This window comes from Pelmatolapia mariae, linkage group LG6 (assembly GCF_036321145.2).
Source record: "Pelmatolapia mariae isolate MD_Pm_ZW linkage group LG6, Pm_UMD_F_2, whole genome shotgun sequence".
NCBI classification, from domain to species: Eukaryota; Metazoa; Chordata; class Actinopteri; order Cichliformes; family Cichlidae; genus Pelmatolapia; species Pelmatolapia mariae.
In genome coordinates this window covers 33,231,442-33,253,824 of record NC_086232.1, presented here as the reverse complement: position 1 = coordinate 33,253,824, position 22,383 = coordinate 33,231,442, and the positions used below count along the sequence as shown (strand labels likewise).

At 38.6% G+C, this 22,383-nt stretch overlaps 2 protein-coding genes across 6 annotated transcripts; both read left to right on the top strand.

Moving 5' to 3' along the window:
* Positions 1–255: 255 nt before the first annotated feature.
* LOC134628684 (uncharacterized) lies at positions 256–2,631 on the top strand. Its single transcript, XM_063475432.1, has 5 exons — positions 256–467; positions 1,018–1,095; positions 1,237–1,332; positions 1,683–1,738; positions 2,131–2,631. Exons 1-5 carry the CDS (start codon positions 428–430, stop codon positions 2,554–2,556), a joined length of 696 nt encoding a protein of 231 aa, XP_063331502.1. The 5' UTR covers positions 256–427; the 3' UTR covers positions 2,557–2,631.
* Positions 2,632–3,952: 1,321 nt separating this feature from the next.
* Positions 3,953–22,332, top strand: dnm2b (dynamin 2b). Of its 5 annotated transcripts, none has more exons than XM_063476648.1 (20): positions 3,953–4,403; positions 6,929–7,002; positions 7,268–7,417; positions 7,510–7,713; positions 7,932–8,030; positions 9,867–10,027; positions 10,135–10,277; positions 10,368–10,503; positions 10,707–10,774; positions 12,146–12,284; positions 13,112–13,198; positions 13,288–13,358; positions 15,457–15,511; positions 17,308–17,418; positions 17,634–17,743; positions 17,841–17,952; positions 18,794–18,961; positions 19,280–19,506; positions 20,171–20,386; positions 20,616–21,855. In XM_063476648.1, the coding sequence occupies exons 1-20, from the start codon at positions 4,243–4,245 to the stop codon at positions 20,683–20,685; spliced, it is 2,562 nt and encodes an 853-aa protein (XP_063332718.1). In that variant the 5' UTR covers positions 3,953–4,242; the 3' UTR covers positions 20,686–21,855. The 5 variants fall into 5 exon arrangements, with proteins under 5 accessions (XP_063332718.1, XP_063332721.1, XP_063332720.1 ...); XM_063476651.1 differs by lacking the exons at positions 12,146–12,284; positions 20,616–21,855 and adding exons at positions 11,106–11,244; positions 21,862–22,332 and having other exon boundaries at positions 3,954–4,403; XM_063476650.1 differs by having other exon boundaries at positions 3,954–4,403; positions 20,619–21,855.
* The last annotated feature ends 51 nt before the right edge of the window (positions 22,333–22,383 follow it).

The window sequence follows — 22,383 nt, the reverse complement described above, 5'->3', positions numbered from 1 at the left end:
AGTGAGTATTGATCTGATCTTTGATTTAACGTAATAATAATTTTAGTAAATAAAAACACATTTATATATGTAATATATATAATATATATAAGTTGCAGTTTGTAAAGAAAAGAGCTGCACTGACATGCATTTCCTTTTTTAAGACTGGGAAGATATTAAAGCACATGAAATGGTTGGTGTTACTTCAGAGACTGCAACAATTACATGTAACTATTCTAAGAGTGAAGAGGACACTAAAAAATACCTGTGCAAAGGAAAGAATCCCTTGAACTGTGACGAGTTAATATGGACAACAGAAGAAGACAGAGTTGTAGTTAAAGACAGATTTTACATAAGGGATAATAAAAGAAGGAACTACTTCTATGTGTACATCAGTGACCTCAGGAGAACCGACTCTGGAACGTATTGGTGCGGATCTGGTAAAACAATGACAAATGCTGAATACACCAAAATATACCTTTCTATCAGTAAGTACCCTAGTATATTTTTTTTATATCTGTGGTGTTTCACAACAACACATTTTTATTAGAAGTGACTGAACTGTAAGTTTAAGAAAAACCATCTGCAATAAAATTAATTGAGGTAGAAAGCAAAAGACATATGATATCATTTTATTGTTTGACAAATGGTTATAATTATTCTGACTTTAGTCCTGGTTTATTTGTTAACAATCAATAAACATATTTTAGCACTGAAGCCAAAAATTCTTGAGTTACTTTATAGGAAATACAAAAAAAAAAAATGTATAGCAGGGGTGTCAAAGATAAGGCTCAGGGGTCCGAATTGGCTAAGCTGACTCCAGCCCGGCCCACTGGATGGCTTTGGAAAAGGGAATAAACTTTAGACTGTTAAATGTATTTTCATACATTTTAAAGCTTTTCCTACATTCATACTACATCAAATTAATTAAGTAATAGAAAAAAAAACCACTCTTTGGTACTGTGTAATGATTATTTTCTGAGTATTAACAACATAAACAAAAATTGTATAACCTTCTTTCTTTTTTTTCTCACACAGCTGAAAGACACACTCAAACCAAAAAATCAGTCAGTTTACGTTTGAAGAGAGAAAACGACATCGAAAATCAGCATTTAGGTATGTGTCTCTGCCAAGCAGTTGCAGTTAATATCTCAGTATACAAATACACACAAATGTCTACTGCAGAAACACACTAAGCCACAGTCTCTATTCTATAAACTTTTAAGCCATATCTCTATGGCTGTCTCCTTTTTGCAGGCCTGCCTATTGGTATTGGAGTGGGTGTGGGATCATTAGTGGTGATTGCTGTGGTTGTGCTAATACTATACAGATGTAAAGTCCTCAGAATGTCAGGTAAGAAATACATAAATACAAATAAATAAATACAATAAAAAATACATATAATTGTTTATTTTATCAGATCAAGATTCGTGTATAACACTCCCAAGCCAATGAAAGGTTTTTCTGACCTTAACTACAAAAGCAAATATATTTAATGCATTTAAATCTAAATCTTAAAATTGATAGATAGATAGACAGATAGACAGATAGATAGATAGATAGATAGATAGATAGATAGATAGATAGATAGATAGATAGATAGATAGATAGATAGATAGATAGATAGAACAGAGCTGACATCAGTGAGAACAAACACACAAAAACAACTCTTGTTGTTTATGTTCAAATTCTTCTCATTTTAGAAACTGCTGCTGAGGGGTCATCAGAGCTGAGGACAAAGTCTGGACATAACACAGAGGTGTGTGTGTGTGTGTGTGTGTGTTTGTGTGTTAGTACATATTTAGACATCTTTGTGAGGACAGAAAATTAGCATGTGGGGAATAACAGTCACATCTGGGGATAAAATGCCGGCCCCCACGAGCTTGAAGGTATTTTTGAGGCTCACAATGTGGTTTCAGTGTTCGAGTTATGGTTATGGTTAGGCTGAGGGATAGGATTAGTCATTCGTTTATGATGGTTAGGGTTAGGGTAAGCGGCTAGGGAAAGCATTTTGACAATGTGATGTGCTCACTAAGTGTGTGTGTGTGTGTGTGTGGGGGGGGGGGGGGGGGGGGGGGGGGTGCTGTTTAGTTTGATTGAGGGCACAGTTTTGCAACTGTCCCACCATTGCTCTTCATTGCTTCATTGCAGGGAAATACTGGAGATCATCAATATGAAGAGATTAATGTACGGAGACAGCAAGAGAGCTCACTGCCATCTGTTTGTGCTGTTACCAGCCCTCCTCCAGACCTGGTCTACCATGCTAATGTTGATTTTCAGAAGGATACCAATGTCAATCTTCCTGCAGACATAGTCCACTATGCCACTGTGGATTTCCAAAAAGATGGAAGAATGCTTCCTGTCACTAGTGAAAACGGCTCTACTCCCATGGGACAAGACATCATCAATCCTTCTGCAGACATAGTTCAGTATACCACTGTGGGTTTCCACACTGATGGAAAAACACTTCCTGACACTAAGAAAAATAGCTCCGCTGGCACGGGACATAGTGCTACCAGCAATCAAGCACCTGAGACAACTCTCTATTCAACTGTTATAAGACAAGGGGAGCAATAATATAGTAATGCTGTGAAGGAGCTGAATATTCTCTATGCATAGATACTATCTGTAATCTTAAAATAATAGGAAAAAGGTTGAAGCACTTCAGGTGTAACTACTAATAGAAATGTGGTTTGAATATTACAGTTATTACAATTACAAATATTTAGGTTGCATACACGTCTGATTTCAGTCAGTGATTTTTAGCAAAAATTTGATTTGCTATGGTTAATGCTTCAGTGTCACAAAAATGAGAACATAAATTGTTGGGTTTTTTTAAACAAGTAATTGGTCAAAAAGTAGTTTACAATATTTAGAAAGTGTATCGTCACTTAAATATCTGATCACTGATTAAGAAAATGCATATTCCTAAGAAATAGTTCTCGTTTTGTTTCTTATTCAGTAGAAGTTAATAAAACAGTTTAATACAGTTCAGAGGGTGGCAGTACCTGAAGGTGCAGCTGATGAATAAACCACACATAATTTGACATGGAGTAAAACATGTTTAGTTTCCATTTCTTTAAGGTAAATTAATATTTCAACTACTATGAGCTTTTCCTTGTGTCTTGTTATGATTTTTATCCGATTAGTTTTTATAATTCAAGCATGCAGTTATGATTTCCTGTTTTACGTTTGACCTCCCGAGCATTTCAGTGTTTGTATCTTATTTTGCTCTGCAACTCCCTCTTGTGGACTCTTTGGTGATCAGCTGCTTATAAATAGATAACTGTATTTGTTATCGTGTGCTTCATTGTATGAACCATATCATAATTCACTATCACATTGCTTGTAAATACCTCTCCGTAACAGTCTGTCATAGTAAGTAAGTGTTTTGTTTTATTCTTTTGTATTCGCTGAAAAGTAAAGACTGAGTTTGCGCTCAAAACAAACAGTGGCAAAAGGAAATTAATGTGGTAAATACTGTAGAGAAAGTGCTTCATAAAACAAAGCAGTTTGTGTAAAATTCTTTGAAATAACGAAATATAAAGAAAAGGGTTGTTGTTAATAAAATTTTTATTCCTTCTGGGGATGTAAGTAAATTTATTTTTTACATAAGAAAGTTATGAGCCTCACTGCAGATGCTCCTAAAATAATTTTATTAAAGAGACAAAAAGTACAGTCAACCTTGTAAAAAAAATTAAATAAAGCAAAAACATTACACACAAAACAAAGAAAAATACTGTTTAGGAATTTAACTTGAAATTCAAAATCGTTGTTTCTTAGTACCAGTGGTGAAACGAGTGTTTTCACCACTGGTATAAGATGAATAAGATACGTCTCTTTTCTAATTTGTCAAAGTTCAAAAACTACTGTGCTCTGTCATAAAAATGATGACATATGTATGTGTACACTGACAGACATCCCAGATGACCAATAACTGACCAAAATGACGCTCCAGGCGGAGCTACAATCTCCGGCGGAGGCTGGGTGTCGCCTGACCGGATGATGACAGAAGTTTTCAGTCTAATGTGGCGACTTTTATCATGCGATCACACATTTAAGACTCTTGCGAGTTTACTAAAGGCTGGTGGGACTTTTGACTCTTAACTCTGTCGTGTCGTACTGAAATAAACTCACCGAGCCTGTGACAGACTGCACTGCCATTTGGGAACTTTTGGTTTGCTGGTCAAGAGACTCCCTTGGCTCCTATTTGACCGTGGAGGAGAGCAGAATAAAGCCCACTGAGCTGACCGAGCTGCAGCTATGGGAAACCGGGGAATGGAAGACTTGATTCCCCTCATCAACAAGCTCCAAGACGCCTTCAGCTCTATCGGCCAGACCTGCAACTTGGACCTGCCTCAGATAGCGGTCGTCGGCGGTCAGAGTGCAGGGAAGAGCTCCGTGTTGGAGAATTTCGTTGGGAGGTTGTACCATTAATATGTAGTATTGGCTCAAACTGACACTGTGAAGCTTAACTTTCATTTTTTGGCAGGAGTCTCTCGCTGTTCCTTTAATAAAAACAACACAGAGCTTTTGCGTAAAAGTCGCCAGCTAAACACTTGGTTACGCGTCTGTGTGTCGGAGCCTCCCAGTTTTCCAACAGATTCTTTCCATTATGGAGCTGTGCTATTCACGATCGATAATTACGCATTTTACGCAAGAACACAGCTGTTTGTTTAGTGACTGGCAGAACTGGTACAAAACGAGTGTTAAAGTAAAGTGCAATGAAAAATAAAAGCTTTCGTCCTAGCGTCCGTGTTCTTGAACTATACAGTCAAGAATGTGACTTTCTCATTAGATCTGTGTCCACTGTTCTTTCCAGTCATTGCTTCCTATTAGGCCCATTCTGTCAAACATTAACAAAGGCTGTTTTCCTTGAGACTGCTCATTCTGAAAAGAAAGATAGCTTCATAGTCCTCAAATTACACAGGTCAGGTAAATGTTTTACTTTCAAGGGTGAGGTATGTAAAGGTTGTTAGCAGTTATGATGAAGTCATCGTGGATTGATCATTTATTATTAGACAGTTACACCCATCGTATATATATGAAAATGCCTTGACTCTGCCCTCTCAGCATGCTAAGCACTGTTGAATTTCTTTGTGAGGCTGATGAATGAGCTAGAAGGAATTCCAGTAAGCAGTTTATGATTCTTCTTGATGATAAATAGCAGTAAAACAGCTGTTACATTATTGCCATATGTTTGAGGCACTCTGCTCACTTTATTACGTTGTGTAAAATAATCAGCATTTTACATTAAAAAACACATTAACATAGCTTGAAACAAAATCCGGAAGGGGAATGTGACATGGCCGTAATGCAGTTATAGGGGCCTAATCCACAGTTTGAGTTTAGTAACAAAGTAACAGGACCACTTTAATCGACTACATGTCCAAATGATTTCATTTGTTGTTCAAGAGATCGGGAATGTTGATTAGGCTGCCATGTCTCCTTTTTCCCTGTTTCCTTTTGTCTCCAAGTCCCAAGCAGTGGCTGAGGGAGACAGTAGAGGCATTGATGTGTTTGTGCTGGGGTCATCAGTGATGTCACCAGCTGCACTGTCATGTGTATATGACACACTGGGTACCACCAGATACCCACAGAAGAGTACAGAGCTGTTTTCATGTTTGTTAGTTGCTCCACTGACATTCAGAGATGAAACACTGCGTTTTGAGATTGGGGTGTTTACTTGTTTTACGTAGGTGGGAGTTAGTTTTTGTCAGACACATCCGGCTAACAGTTTCGAATACTGATGTAGGGGTTTTTTTTTATTTCATTGTTTTATTTTATTGTTTATAAAATGTTGACTAGTTTCCTCCTTTTTTGTTCTCCACTAAATGGAAAAAAATGTTCCTTTTACATTTTACTATAATGTAAAAATTACCAAAAACAATTTAATTTTTGTTTGTTTAAAAAAAACTGAAGAAAAGATTATCATAATGCAAAATGTTCATGATTCATTTTGTGTTGGTGGACTAAATCATCAGTTGTTGTTGTTTTTTTTTAATTGTACTTGGTTTAGAGGACAAAAAACAGTTAGCAGTGTCCTTTGCAATTCCAGTTTAGATGACCCGCTGCTTCAACTGATTCATGTTGTGGTTTCATAAGTGACAGGAAGAGAGAGAAAAAAACAGGATGGGATCACAGTTGGGCAATTTCCTCCTTGCGCTGTCAGCAGTGACTTCAAGCAGGGGCTGTATACATGTGTATAGCTTCAAATCATTATATCTTAGTGCGTGGGGCCTATTTACCTTACAATAAAACTTGGACCTTGCTGCTGGCTGGGCATGCAAACAGAAAAACAGATAAGGACATATTTTCATGGCCCAGAGAGATGTGTAGTCAGTGACCTGGAAATGATCACGATTCTATTGGACAGGAGTTTCCATTGTGATGAATGTGTATGTAATGAGAAGGGCAAAGAGTGGGAGACATCTGTTTGTCTTTGCACTATTTATATTGAACAGGGATGTAAGTCAATCTTGGGTTTGCATTAATAATGCAAAAACTCAGATGGAGGCCTGCATTTCAAGTTAATGGTATATGAAAGCTGTTTTTCACCATGAACTCTTATTTTGATAGGGGATGCTAAATATGTAGGATTTTGATATAGTTTAAAAATGAAATTGATGTTTTTTTTGGGGGTTTTTTGTATTTACTTATAAGTCAAGCCCTTTTTGTATAGCACCTTTTATTTGCCGGTTTTTAGACCACTTCACAGATGCCGTACAAGCTGATAATAAGACAGAAAAATGTTACAAAACAAATAAAAAAGTAGATTTAGTGCTATGTAAAATATATTACTAAAGACAAGGAATTCTAAAGTATAATAGAATAAGAAATCCAAAAAACATAAGTGCTGTAAATGCTGTATGAAACTAAAAAAGGAAAGAAAAGCCTGTCCATTAAACATTACTTGTTGTGTTAAACTTTACCTGCTTCTCTCCTTCAGGGACTTTTTGCCCAGAGGATCTGGCATCGTCACCCGTCGCCCTCTCATCCTCCAGCTGGTTAACAGTAAAGCAGGCAAGTTGTTTCTCAGTTGTCAGGAAGTAGTTCTTGAAAATCTGGCCTTTCTTGAAGAAGGCTGGAGAAATGTACCACACAGGATTGTTTTGCGTTTACAATCCTGCACTCTAAATCCATATCAATACAGGTTTAATAATTGCATCATTTATGCCACTAATTGAGCTTCACTCACTACATCTTACAGCTGTGTTACTTTGTGCCGTTTCTTTCCAGTCCATTCGGTTTTCTCCTTGCCGTCTAAAACTTGTTTATCTCCATGTAGAGTATGCAGAGTTCTTGCACTGTAAAGGAAGGAAGTTTGTGGACTTTGATGAGGTCCGCCAGGAGATCGAAGCGGAAACAGACCGTCTCACTGGATCCAACAAAGGCATCTCCCCTATCCCCATCAACCTCCGTGTCTACTCCCCTAATGGTACCACACACACGTTTACAAACTCAGCCTTCTTAGTGCCAGTGCTCAATATCCATCTGATCACTTTCACCCTTCCCTCTTTTCTCTGTCAGTGTTGAACCTGACCCTGATTGACCTACCGGGGATGACTAAAGTGCCTGTCGGTGACCAACCCCAGGACATTGAGCATCAGATCAGAGACATGTTGCTACAGTTTATCACTAAGGAAAGTTGTCTGATCCTGGCTGTTACCCCTGCAAACACAGACCTGGCCAACTCAGATGCCCTCAAGATTGCAAAGGAGGTGGACCCTCAGGGTAAGCCAATGGTCAGAATATGTGGACCTACACACATCTACATATTTCTTTTTGTAACTTTTTTGGTATAATTTTTGCAGCAACTTCAGGGATTGTACAGTAACTGCAAATTATTTGTTACTCAACAGTTATTAATGCTGATGACAAGAAGTTTTTATTTGAAATTATCCTGAAATTATCTATCTGAAAACTAAAACATAATTACGACTTTTCTTCAGGGCTACGGACCATTGGTGTGATCACAAAGTTGGACTTGATGGACGAGGGGACAGATGCACGAGACATCCTGGAAAACAAACTTCTGCCGCTCCGCAGAGGTACAGACACAAAACCAAAGCCATAAAACTCCCACGCCATAGCCACAGCAGTATCACCTGTTGTTTTGTGGACAACAGGTTTTACTATATTGTTGTTTTCTTAAACCTCGCATGACCATATTGGGACAACAGCCAGAGATATTTTAAGATAGAGGTATGTCTCTCAAATAATCCCAAATTAATTGATGAACTGAATGAGGCGGAAAAAGAACTACCAGGAGGGAAAAAATTAGGCAAAATTAGCAAACATGGAGCAAAGAATCTGTGATAAACTTGAACCTAGGTTGCTGCAGTGGCCTTTGGAATATGGATTAGCCTGTGTATAAGCTAAATGGTAGCAGCATGCAAGTCAGACACGTTTAAGCTTTCTTAAAATTTTATTTTATCTTATTTTATTTGTTAGATTTGACTGGTGATTCCATACACAGTTTTTATGCTGCATTAACCATTGAAATTTAAGCTAATATTAATAATGATACGAAATAATTGCTCAATTAAGTGCCTGAAAGCATTTAAAGATGGCTGATTATTTTCCTTTGTAAAAGGATGTTGTTTTACACAGTTTTGTGTTGCCAATTAACAGCCACAGTTAGCATCATTTTAGTTAGCATCCTATTTAATACTTACTTTCTGGAATAACTGAACATCAGCTCTTTAGAGTGCATTCGAGTAAAATGCTAGACAACACGACACCTACCTATTACTCAGACAGCCACAAACATAATAAAGCATAATGTGGTTGCCATAAAAACAGGGGGATTAACTGTAAAGACCAAATCTGTTTTGTTCCTGACTCTAACCTCCTGAGAACCAAGGACAAAAGAATCTTCCCATTGAACTTTTTTGTGATTTCCTGCCTCTTTGGAGCTAAAAGAGGCCAATCAAACACATGAGATATCAATGGAAAGCCCAGGATGTCCTCTATTTAGTACATCAGGACTTAGTAGGGTAGCTCAAATGAGTCAAAAAAGCAAATGTCCATTACAGAGGACATAAATGAATAGTGTTGTTGTCAGGAGGATAAACAAGAAGTTGAACATTTTAATACAGGGGTAAAAAAAAAGCTACTGCATAACCTCTAGTGGGGATTGGTGGAATTGCAGCTCATGTTTCAAAGAGGCTCTTTTGACTTAAGGTTTGCTTCAATTTTTGCCTGTTATTTCAGATTCAGACACTTTATTGTCATTATCATTTCCACAGCAACAAAATTAAATGCATCCTGTAGAAGAATAGAGCAATAAAAAGAAAGCAAATTCATAATAACTAAGGAAAAACAACATAATAAAACACAGTCACGTGTTCTTGTTTTTTCACATACGTATTGCACATTGCCTTCCTACTGCTTTTGAAAACAGCAGTCAAAGGGCATTTATTCAACATTAGGTGGAATAATTACTTTAGGAAAGAAACTGTTCTTTAATCGGTTTGTCCTTGCTTTAATAGCTCTGAATTTCCTCCCCAAGGGCAAGAGCTCAAACAGAGGTTTTCTGGGTGTGTGTTGAGTCTTTGAGAGTATTTTTTTGAGTATTTTTTTTTTAATTGATGTAAAACAAAACACTGTTTTAATCAGAGTTTAAGAAATTAACTTTGTAGGAACTGTAGCTTTTTGTATAATATTTAGTTTTGTAATTTTTAACATATTTGGACTAGCAACCAAAAGAACTTTTTAGTCACATGTGCTGTTGTTTTAGTAAAGTGTGGGGGGATGTTCCACTTTGTGAGTTCAATCTGGTCTTTAGTAAATCCATTAAATTTCTAGTTGGACTACAAATCAAAAAAAATATGTGGTTCTGGTCTTCTAAACTCCCTGGGTGCCTTGTTTGTACTTTTCTTTAGGTTATATTGGTGTGGTGAACCGCAGTCAAAAGGACATTGATGGGAAGAAAGACATCCGTGCTGCTTTAGCCGCTGAAAGGAAGTTCTTCCTGTCTCATCCTGCATACAGGCACATTGCAGAACGCATGGGTACACCACACCTCCAGAAGTCCCTCAATCAAGTGAGGCACACACCTGATTATACAAACACATATAATAGGCAACGACAGTCGCTTATAGCACAGAAGTGTTCATAAAAACTTACAATTTTTTTGTAACTTCTTTACAGCAACTCACCAACCACATCCGCGACACATTGCCAGGGTTACGCAGTAAACTCCAAAGCCAGCTGCTATCACTGGAGAAGGAGGTGGAGGAATACAAAAACTTCCGTCCTGACGACCCGGCACGCAAGACAAAGGCATTACTTCAGTCAGTACCCACTTCCACAGACCCAGATCCACAGATGCGTGAAAACTCTACAGGATATTAAATTTAATATTCATTTTGTAAAACCTGCAGGATGGTGCAGCAGTTTGGTGTGGACTTTGAGAAGTGTATAGAAGGGTCTGGAGATCAAGTGGATACTTCCAACTTGTCTGGTGGAGCGAAGATCAACCGTATCTTTCATGAGCGGTTTCCCTTTGAACTAGTGAAGGTGACAAGTGTTATCATCCCTTTTCTCAAAAATAATTAGTTTTCTTTGTCTTTTTTTTATTAAGTTCTTTTAGGTCACATCTTTTTTTATTTGCCACTGAATTACCCAAAGAACACAAACGCCTCTTAGACTGTTGCTACTGTTAATTTGGCTGCAAGTATCACCGATGATACACATAATGAATCAATTCCACTGTGTCTTAGATGGAGTTTGATGAGAAGGAGCTGAGGAAAGAGATCAGCTATGCCATCAAGAACATCCATGGAGTCAGGCAAGTTGAGACAGGCTGTGAAAAAAACCCCACACATTTGTCTGCTCAACTGTCTTACCTCTTTTCTGTCCATGCTTTATGTGTCCCTCTTTGTGTGCTGGCTATAATGTGTTTTTTTTTTCTGTAACCATTTTCTGTAATCTCTCGGCTGCTTGTCAGCCTTATGTCTATTTTCTGCTCCAATTCTTCCGTCTCTTTCCTCTGCTCTTCCTCGTTTGTTTTTCCCCACTCTCCGCTCATGCCTTCCCTGTGTGTATGTACCTGTTTCACACTGTTTCCATGTGTCTCCTGCTCCATGTCTCCATGTTTGTCTTGTCTGTATGTCCTTCAGGACAGGCCTGTTCACCCCAGACTTGGCGTTTGAGGCCATAGTGAAAAAGCAGATCATTAAGCTGAAAGAGCCCTGTCTGAAATGCATCGACCTGGTCATCCAGGAGCTCATCAACACAGTCAGACAGTGCACCAATAAGGTATCACTGCATGGTCGCCTGCCCGACTGCTACTCATGCATAGCTTGTACTGCCAGATGTAATTTTTCACCCAACAGTAGCCATTTTTGTGTGCGTCTGGACATTTTTTTCTTGGATTGCACAACTGAAACAGGAATTTAAAGAACTATTTTATAATCCTGCTTTGAGGTTTTCTTATATGAAGAAAACAATATAAAGCTACATGTTCTGGCTGTACTGCAGTGCATTGGAGTGGTGTTTCTGAGGAGCTGTGTAGTAAGAGATAGACGGGCTGTGACACGTTCCTGTACAGGTTCTTTGCAAAAAACAAGCTGCAGGCCTGGTTTGAAGAAATAGCTCGAGACAGCATCTACAGCCACAGCTGCTTCCTGAGATTGTACTTAATCAAAGCCCTGCTTTGAACTAAATTTCAGCATGCTATTGTTTCTGTTCGATCGCAAAACTCCAACATATAGCTGAGACTGGGGGGAACTCTTTTTGGGCAAGTTGAAATTTTGTTATGAAGGTGGGACTAACCAAAGTTGTTAGGCTTTATTGTGATTGCCTGTACACAGTTTGATGTCGTGTTTCTACAGCGACAAAGAAGATATAAGCCGACCAGCTAACTTGCACATGTACAGGAAGCTGAAACCTCCATCAGCCTGCAGCTTGTTTCTGTTCTGAACATGAAGTAGAACTAACTAACCACCTGTTTTTCCCTTTTGTCATGTTCCTCAACCTTCATCTTTACATTCCCTCTTTAAATGCTTTCTGTTTTCCCAAACTATTCCATCCAACATGGGCTTTTGTTTTTTTTGTTTTTTTATCACCATTCCCTTTTTTCTCCCACCATGGCCCATACAACACTTCCTCCTCTTCCTCCTGATATTAAACCTCCAACTCCCACGATGCATCACTACAGGACAGGCCTGTTCACCCCAGACTTGGCGTTTGAAGCTATAGTGAAAAAGCAGATCATTAAGCTGAAAGATCCCTGTCTGAAATGTGTTGACCTGGTCGTCGTCGAGCTTGTCACCCTGATCAGGAAGTGCACTGAAAAGGTAAACATGAATAGCAGAGAGGCATGTTGAGGTTATGGAGAGAGAGCTAAAGGACAAAAGAGTGAAGAAGAAAAAACAGACAGGCTAAGACTAAATAGTGATAAAGAGCAGATAAATTCAATAAACTAACTCGTCCTGTCAGTGTTTTTGATCGTTTCCCCTCCCTGCTGCTTGAAGGCTTTGCTGAACATCCATCCTGCTGCTCCCCTGGACCCCCAATGGCAAATCCAAGAGCCCCTTCCCACTCTGATCCTGAAATCCACTCAGCCCATCATCACTGGGATTAGTGATTTAACACTACCTCACTAATATCAAATCCATTCCCCTCTCACAAGACATGTGGCTGCTTAAAATGGCACAGCTGTGGCTGGTGTTGTGTATATTTCCAGTGGTGTACCTTTTCTACACTATTCATATCCACAATGAGACACTCACAATGCTCTACCAGACTGTTTTTTCCCTCTTTCCTATCTTTTAACCTCACTGATTTCCTGGTTTCTCTATGAGCTTGAGATTATAGTACAGTGGAAGGGTTAATTAACCCGGTGCTGTTTTATAATATGGTTAAATTTTCATAGATAAGAAAAAATCTAAAGCTGATAGAGGACTTGTTAACGCATGCCTCCTAAGGTTTTGTATGTTGTCTGAACTCAAACATGTGTTCATGGTGTAACTTAACTGTCACTGGTTGAGTGTAGCTGCTTACAAGGAGACACAGATTGTTTTACAGTGTTGAGCCTGCATACAGTAACAGTGTATCCGTGTGTAATCTGCATCAATCTGCAGCAATGCATGTGCATGTATCTCTGTATGTGTGCTTTCTACAGCTGACCTCGTACCCCCGACTGAGAGAGGAGACCGAGCGGATTGTCACCACTTATATCAGAGAGAGAGACAGCAAAACCAAAGACCAGGTGCGTGCTAGAGATGGAGCTTGCCTGAACAATTATAAAGCTTGCCTTGTTTGTGTACACAACACGTCATGTTTTGCCCTCTTTGGCAGGTGCTGCTGTTGATTGACATTGAGCTCTCCTACATAAACACTAACCATGAGGACTTTATTGGATTTGCCAAGTAAGACAAACTTAAAATATAGATTATTCGGTTTAATTAGGATAAGTAAATGTGGGGGTTCATATTCACTTTTTAATTATATAGGTGATAGTAAAATCTTTCCATTTCCATGATAAATCATAGTAGCTAAAACATTATCCGCCTTTTTCCACCACTAGTTGCTGCCTGAAAACATCTTAAGTCTTAAATCATTTAGCAAGCAAGTGGCTGTCATGTGACCTGCCTCCTGTGTGCTCCAAACATGAACCCTCACCTAAACTGAGTCTTTCTATAACTGAAAACTCATCTGAAGCAGACTCATATGCCGCATGTGAGAAAGGGCATCTACATGTACAGCTTTATTCTCTTTAAGATCAATTCAGTGTGTAGAGTTTATCAATCAAATGTTGAGCTTTATCGTGTGGAACTTTCAAACTATTCTGTAGTATCAGGAAAAAGTAAGCCTAAATTTGAAATGATACATACACAGGCTAAGATTCATTCTTAACACAAAAAGCATTCACTTAAATTTATTGGGATTATTTTACATTTACAGTTAAAATACAACCTAAGGGCGGCACAGATTACCTCACACCTGTCAGTGGAATTACCCTAGAGCAGTTTCTTGTAATTTGTCAGTTAACGTGTCAGAATTTGTAGAAGTGAGAATTTGCAGTTGTTTTTCTTTTTGTTTTTGTTTTTGTGCTGTTTTAGTGATAGATATTTCGTCACGCTTTTGTAAACCATATGTTTAATCATCAATTTCAGTGTTAACAATGAACAAAAATAATCATTAGCCATGACTGTAAGTGATTAGTCACTGGGCACTGTATTAGGTACACCTAGTACCTAGGGTGGAGCTGCTTTTGCCTTGGGAGCTCCACCTTATGCCCTTTTTCATGGTAGAGAATCAACAAAGCACTGGAAAATATATTTTTCAAAGATTTTGGTCCATATTGAAGTGATAGCACCACAGTCGGATTTGACAGTTGTACATCCATCTATTCACCACCTCCCAAAGGTCCTCTACTGGATTCAGATACAGTAAATGTGGAGGCCTTTTAAGAACATTCAACTCATTTTCATTTTCAAGAAACCAGCTCAAGATAATCTGAGCTTTGTGACATGACACTCTATCCTGTTGAACAGCCAACAGAAAGCAGGTACATTGTAATCATAAAATCATAAAAAGGTACTCAGGGAGCCTCTGTATGCTCACTGTGTATGCTCACTTGGTATTAAGGGGCCTAAAGTGTGCCAAGAAATTCTGTCCCACACCATTACACCACCACCAGCCTAAATGTTTGACTCATGGCAGGATGAATCCTTCCTTTTAAGTTGTTTATGCAAAATTCTGATCCAAAAGCTGCAATGGAAATCAGACCCTCACTAGACTCAGTTTCCTGTTCTTTTGCCTGTTGTGTGCTCAGTGATGTTCTTCTTCATAGCTTGGTTGTGACGAGTGGTTATTTTTATCAGCTTTAAGCAGTCTGGCCATTCTACTCTGACCTCTGACATCTACAAGTCATTTTCTCACAGAGAACTGCCGTCAGCTGCATATTATCTCTTTTTAGGACCATCCATTGCAAACCCTAGAGATGGTTGTGTAGATCAGCACTTTCTGAAACACTCAGACAAGCTCGTCTCACACCTGTAATAGTGCCACATTCAAAGCCACTTAAACCACATTGTTCTCAATTTTGATGCTCAGTTTGAACTTAAGCAGGTCAGCTCGAACATGCCTAAATGCACTGACTGTCTGCAAAGTGACTGACTGATTAAATATTTGCATTAATGGGCAGTTAAATGGCTAATAAAGTGGGCATTGTGTAAATATATTTTGGTTTGGTTAGCGTTTAATCTTTCTGCCTTTTAGTTTGAAATGAAATTCTACTAAACCCAAATGCATTTAAAGGCTACTCAAGAGTTCATCTTGCTCTGCCTTAAAAATTAAAAAAAATATCAAAAGCAAACTGATCAAAAGGAAACTGATGTCTTAGATTCTTTTATGTTGCATGAAAGATTCTAAGAGTAGTGACAGTTATTGACTTTCTCCGTCATCTGTTCCCCATTTGAAAAAAAGTTCTGTATCTGATGTTATGAAATCTGCCTCCTACAGCGCCCAGCAAAGGACTGCTGCTAATGCCACCAAGAAGCGAGCCATGCCCAATCAGGTGATCAAAGATACAGTCTACACCTCATCTAAAGTCCACATGCCTCTGTGATGTCATCATAGACCCTGCTTCCATCTGCTGTTATTCTGTTTTCATTTCTTGATGTTGTCTCAGCCCATCTCTCCTGCCATTATTACCTTGTTTCCTCACACGTTCATACTCTTGTCTGTGGCCCTCTAGTACTCTCCCTTAATTTCCCTTTCCTCTGCCTCTTCTTGTGGTTCTCCTTTAAATAGCCCAGGGAGAGATTCTTGTAAGTATGAAGCCCCCACATCTCCATTTGTCACTTCCTTCTTCACTGGGTGCAGAGTGAACGGTCATTCGGACCATGCCGAGAAGCAAGATTTGTACTCCGTGATGAGAGGAATTGGGAAGTGAGAGTTACACTAACAAGGATGTGTTATGAGAACTGGAGTAGCTGTCATTAAAAAAAAAAGCAAACAAACAAAAAAACTTACAGCTTCCTTTTTTTAAAAAAATTCACTGTAATGTTCTGTATACACAAGGCAAGTTGATGTGTGGGAATTTGGGACAATTCTTATTAAACTTACGATAAGTTCACAGTCACATGTACTTGTGTCTACTTAAAAAAATAATAATAATCTGGAAAAACTTTGTTGTTTGGAGTAAATTGCAGCAAACCAGTAAAGACAACCCACTATCTAAAGAAAGTAGAAAAGCTGTCTGTAGACTTGCAGCTTCAGCAGGATTTACGGGTGTTAGGAGCCCAACAGTGCATCATTTGTCAGGAGAAGCTGATTACTGATATGGTGCCAAACTAGCTAAAGAGGCGCTTGGAAATCAAACATGCCATCTTAGAAATCTCAGAAAGATTGAAACCAGAAGAAAATGCCAACGGAGTGAGATTGTAGGTTTCCTGCTAGGTCCAGAGTCCACTAATGTGCCTCAAATGTACCTAAGTTCCCTCTGTGTGTGTCAGGCACAAAGAAATTGAAAACCACTGGCCAAATCATAAAGGATGCCCGTGTGGATCTGTTTTAACAGAATAGACTGATACAAACTGCTGCCATAGTCTAAATAGCTGTGGCTTTGTTATTTTGTAGCTCACAGCTCAGATGCTCAGAGTTCTTTTGCTGTGTTGGTGACCATTCCACAGAAACAAACAAGAAATTTGTAGCTCCACTCTAGCACATTTGATTAATGAAATTTAGCCATCAGTAATCCCTTCCAAGCTGAACTACAGGCTCTTTTAAAAATCAAATTTTAATTGCAGTATTAAGACTTTAAGTAATTAACAGTGACACATATCTGCAATTATGACTAATTATACTGGGAAATTCCTGCACTAGTGGTCTATAAAAGTTACATTTTGAACCAATTTGTCACAGCTATCCACTGTAACAAATTGTCTGCAAGGCTGACGCACCAACTGTGCAATCCATCTATGGTTACGCCAACCAGATTTCAAGTATTGCATACGTCTGCTCATTATCCCTGTGTGTTCATTTGTCTTCCTGTTCATCAGTCTGGCAGTAAAAAGGATGCAAACAAGGTGACTTTCCATTTGAACCTATTATCACTTGTTTGTACTCTTTGTGGTGCATTTATTGATGCTGTACGGACTGATCTGATTACTTGGTGATCTCCTTGTTTTTATTAAGAACATTGTTACACCAGCATGGCTGCTATGTTGCTGTTTTTAATGTTGCTGTGGCATTTTTTGTGGCATATATTCGGTATATGTTTAGGTTTCATTTGTTTTTACCATTCTGGTCGCTTGCTGTTGATCACCTGTCTGTACAGCTTAATCAACTGTTGGACTTAACTGTGTACAGGTCATCCGCAGAGGTTGGCTCACCATCAACATCAGCATTATGAAAGGGGGATCCAAGGAATACTGGTTTGTCCTGACTGCCGAGTCTCTGTCCTGGTTCAAAGACGATGAGGTAAGGCGGCTTTCAAAGACAAAAGGTTAAGTAATAATTTACTGGAGTAAAGCAGAAGTTACAGCATGCCAACAATGGCAAAATCTTACGTGTGCGTTTAAAGAAATGTCTTAAAGTTGTTCCGAGCAGTGAATGAGTTTGTTTTTGAAATAACTTTATGCATTTAAGTCTGTCTACTTTTAAACTTGTCAATACATAACTGTGTCTTTTATCAGGAAAAGGAAAAGAAGTATATGCTGCCTCTTGACAACCTGAAGCTGAGAGATGTGGAAAAGGGCTTCATGTCCAGCAAACACGTCTTTGCCATTTTCAATACTGAACAGAGGTGTGGATGCTTTAATCGTCTATAATCATTACAGTAATGCTGGGTTTTTTTTTTAGATATGATCTTTGGTCAAAGTTTGTGCATGTCTGTTTTACAGGAATGTGTACAAAGACCTGCGTCAGATTGAACTGGCATGTGACACTCAGGAGGATGTTGACAGCTGGAAGGCTTCCTTCCTGAGAGCTGGTGTTTACCCAGAAAAAGACCAGGTATTTCATTGTTACACTTACAATCTAGAAAACTGGGGAACCTTTTATTCTAGTGCTTTCAGAGGTGAGTATTACAAAGCATTATGTTCAGAGTTAACTTCTGTACTTTTCTAAAACCACTGAAGGAAACTGCAATAACAATCACAACAGTGCATTGCAAACTGTTGCATTGTCACAGGAACAACATGCAAATATCTTTATCTTTGACAAATTGCTGCCAATTTCATTTTACACAGCTTTAACTATAGAAAACAGATTTTAAAAATGTATCTGTCCATCAGGAGGCTAATTATCAACAAGAATATTTGAGCAGCAAAATCAGTTTTGCTTTGATCTGCCCAAAAGTCATTTACATGTCTCCTTAATTGGACTATGGGGAAGTGTCAGACCTACATTTACTGAGCAACTTTTAATCTTTAATGTATAAGTATAAAGTTTCACACCTCTAATGTGCAGCTGTCACATTAGAAATGAAAAGCAGCAGTGTTAAAATTAATATACTTTTATAAATTCATGATAATTAACCACCATCTGCAAGGACTTCACTTATTCCTAGCACTATTGTGCCTTTTTTAACCAAGTCTCATTTTATGTGAGCACACACAGAGCAAAGAAATTGTATTATCGTTTATCTCTGACGCAGGTTTTATTCATATATTTATTTAAAGCTAGCTCACAAAAGAAAGCCTGGCTGTGTTGAAATACCTTTGCATCGTACCCTTCTGCTGGTACAGTCCAGAATTGGTGTTTCTAAATGTGTTAACTTTTTATCTTAAGAGACCTGTTATTCATGGTCATTCTTGCTTCCTCTGTCTCTATCCATCTGTCTGGTGTCCTGCAGACTGAGAATGAAGATGCGATGAATCCTAGCGACACCGTGTCCATGGACCCGCAGCTGGAACGACAGGTGGAGACTATCCGCAACCTTGTGGACTCATACATCAGCATTGTCAACAAGTCCATCAGAGATCTCATGCCCAAGACCATCATGCATCTCATGATCAACAGCGTATGTCTACTGTTTTATTGCTGTGACTCAACATTAGTCAGAGACTTTACTCAAAGCTGGCAGGAAGCAGACAGCTGCTGAGTGTAGTGGTACATATAAAAGAGTCAGACATTTAGCCTCAGGAGCTGGCAAAGACTAAAATAGAGTTAAAAGGGGGGCTGGGAATAATTATATAATAATTTTAACATTGCACTTTATCTAAAAAGCAACTTTATAGAGTCCTGTTCAAAATTATTTATAGCTTTTCAAATGTGGAATACCAAATCTTATTAGAATTAGTTTTCTAAACTGCTGCCCTTTTCCCACTCGTACTTCCAGGCCAAGGACTTCATCCACTCAGAGCTGCTTGCCTACCTGTACTCTGCAGGGGACCAGGGCAGCTTGATGGAGGAGTCAGCGGAGCAGGCTCAGAGGAGAGATGAGATGCTGAGGATGTACCACGCTCTGAAAGAGGCTCTGGTCATCATCGGAGACATCAGCACCACCACGATTTCTACTCCAGTGCCGCCACCTGTCGACGACACCTGGATTGCCAAAGACCCAAGGTACAACATAATTTTGGACAAATTCACACAAGACTTACATAAATATTACATTAAAACTTAAATACAAGATAAAACAAAGCTGCTGAGACTATGGAAATAATAAAGGGAAATAAAAAACAATATTAATAATAATTAAAACCCTTTTCACACTTGTATTAACAAAGAACTCATGTGATTTGGGAAGTACCCACAACATCTGTGTTTTCTGCAACACAAAGGCAAGTTCACTGTAAATTTACTGACATCTGTGGTCACCAGGTAGAGACCCAGTGTTACTATTAATAGACATATAGTCACTGTTGATTTGTTTCAATGTTTCCAAACCACCGAATGTCCCAAAGTAATGTTAGTTCTCTGCAAAACAGGCAAACTTGGCTCAATTGATTTTATTACTCTAGATGTCCAGCAGAGGTCATCTAAAGACTGTTTTTTCCACCAATGCAAAATAGCATTTTCAGTTATGCCAGCATCCAACTATGTTCATGTGTTTTTGCAGTAATGAAACAGATTGAAGTATAAAAATCACATAATATGAGTTCTGTCGGCTGGAACATCAAAAAAGACAGTATCGTTTACCCTATTTAAATATATGCTATGCTAAAATTAAATATATGACATTAGTTTTTGACATGATATTAAATATCTTTCCGTATCTTTCTTTCAGTCCTCCAGCATCCCGTCCTGGCACCGCATCAGGGGCCCCTCCCAGCCGACCCCCAGGGGTGAGGGGGGCCACTCCAGGTCCTCCATCTGCTCTCAACCCACCACCAGCATTTGGACCTCCCGTGCCTTCCCGGCCTCCAGGCGATCCCAACTCTGTTCCTCTAGTCCCATCAAGGCCGGCCCGTGTGCCTCCAGCGTTGCCACCGGGCGTTCCTAGGTAAAACTACATATACACACACATACAGACCTTGATGCTTTTTTTAGTGTGGCTTTGCTATTGGGGAAAGTTGCATTGAAACATTTGGTGAAGGGCTGCACTATGTGTTACTCAGGCTTTTGTTGGTGGTTTGGGAAAAACTGATGCATGACCTTCTGATAATATTTTTCCTTGCATGTTCCCTCCCCTTCCCTTCCCCCAATACCTCTTCTCCTCTCTTTTCCTGCAGCAGAAGACCACCAGCTGCTCCCAACCGACCTACTATCATACGTCCTTCAGAGCCCTCGCTTCTTGATTAGAAACCTTTTTTTTTTATCTGGTCTTAAAGACTTTGTTTACACTTATATATTTCTTTTAAGCAGAAATAGTCACTAATTTTTTTCCTGTAACTTTAGACTACTGTTAAGTAGTAATCTGATGCTGTTTCAGTCTGTGCATTTCAGAAGCATATTGTATGTAATTGTGAGATTTTTTTAACAAGTACATAATGACATTTCCTGCATTTAGTATTATGAAAAGGGATAAATTTGATGACTTTAATGGCTCAAAAGTGTGGAACCAGCAAGTCAGGCTGAGTTTTTCATTGTGCATTTAAATTGAAATGTGTCTTACAACAATACAATTTGTAACTTTTTGTATTATGTATACTTGCTAATATTTTGTCAGCAATTTTACACACTATTCACCTCAATAAGTAAACCGCACTTTTCTCAGCTTCAAACAGGCTTATACAAATTAGAGTGACCAGTCGAATGCTACAGTATTTTATATGCTTGATAATTTTGACTAATTAAGTTTTTATGGGTAAGGTTTTACCATTTCTCTTTTAAAGACCAAGTAAACAAGAGACAGAAGAGGGGAAAAAACCACTGCTGCTGGAGCAGTGGGTTTTTTTCTGGTTTAACAACAATAAATATACAGTAGTTGAGGTAAGAGTGTGAACTTACCCAGTCTGACAATTACCTCCCACAGCTGTTCCTCCTCATTAGTGCCTACAGTAAAGAAAAATTATAATTACTTAAAAAAAAATTAAGCCATAATGGAAAAAATGCAAGGAAGACGCTCTTCTTTTTCATGAAGTGATGGAGTGAATAAATGAATAGAAAAAGATAAGTGTTTGGTGGCTGCAGCTTCTTCTTCTTTACTTTTCTCAAGTTTTTTTTTTTTTTTGCACCAACAGTGAAACATGCAGAACATGCCTCTTGTGTCAGCATTTACACAGAATTGAGGTTAAGAACTTTTGATTTGTAAGATTAGGAGACCAAGAGAAAAATTTCACTTTCTGTATGCGGCCTGATAAGATCTTCTGCAATGCATGATGAAAGCTAGTTGCTTTTGGTGTTTTGCTGTTCATGTAGCTGGGAAGGAATTACTAAAGGTATGCAATCCTGTTCTTCCTCACCTTTTCTTCTGTCTGCTGTGTTTTACTAATACCGTTACCCAAAATCTTTTCTTCTCGTGATCTTTTAATACAGGCGACCACCGCAAGTCCCTGCTCGTCCCAACCACTGGTGAGGGAACCTCAGACTACAGCAGGAGGAAGATTGTCCTACTTATAATTGTTAAGCTAGACACTTAAATAACAAGGGCATGCAGAAATAATGGTTATACATTACAACAGAAGTTGTGGCTGGACAAAAGTTGACACTCTGTATGCGTTGGCTTCTAGAATGAGAAATGCTGGCATCCTCTGTACATTCAAGTAAACTATTAAATTTACTTAGTATTTCTATTATTTAATTTACCGTGTAGCAATCATGAAAAAATAATTTGTTTTGTTCTTTATCAGAAATGTTTATCAAACCTGAGGAAATAAAAGTAAATTGAAGGCAAAGCTTTGTGATAACATTTAGCATAACTGTCCTACTAGGTGTGTTTACCTTGGCATGCTGATCTACTGCATGTTATTCATTCAAGACTGATATGGAATTCATCATGTGACTTATTTATAAAGACAATTCGTTAATCAGTTCTGTTTGCGGCTGCTTTTTATCCCG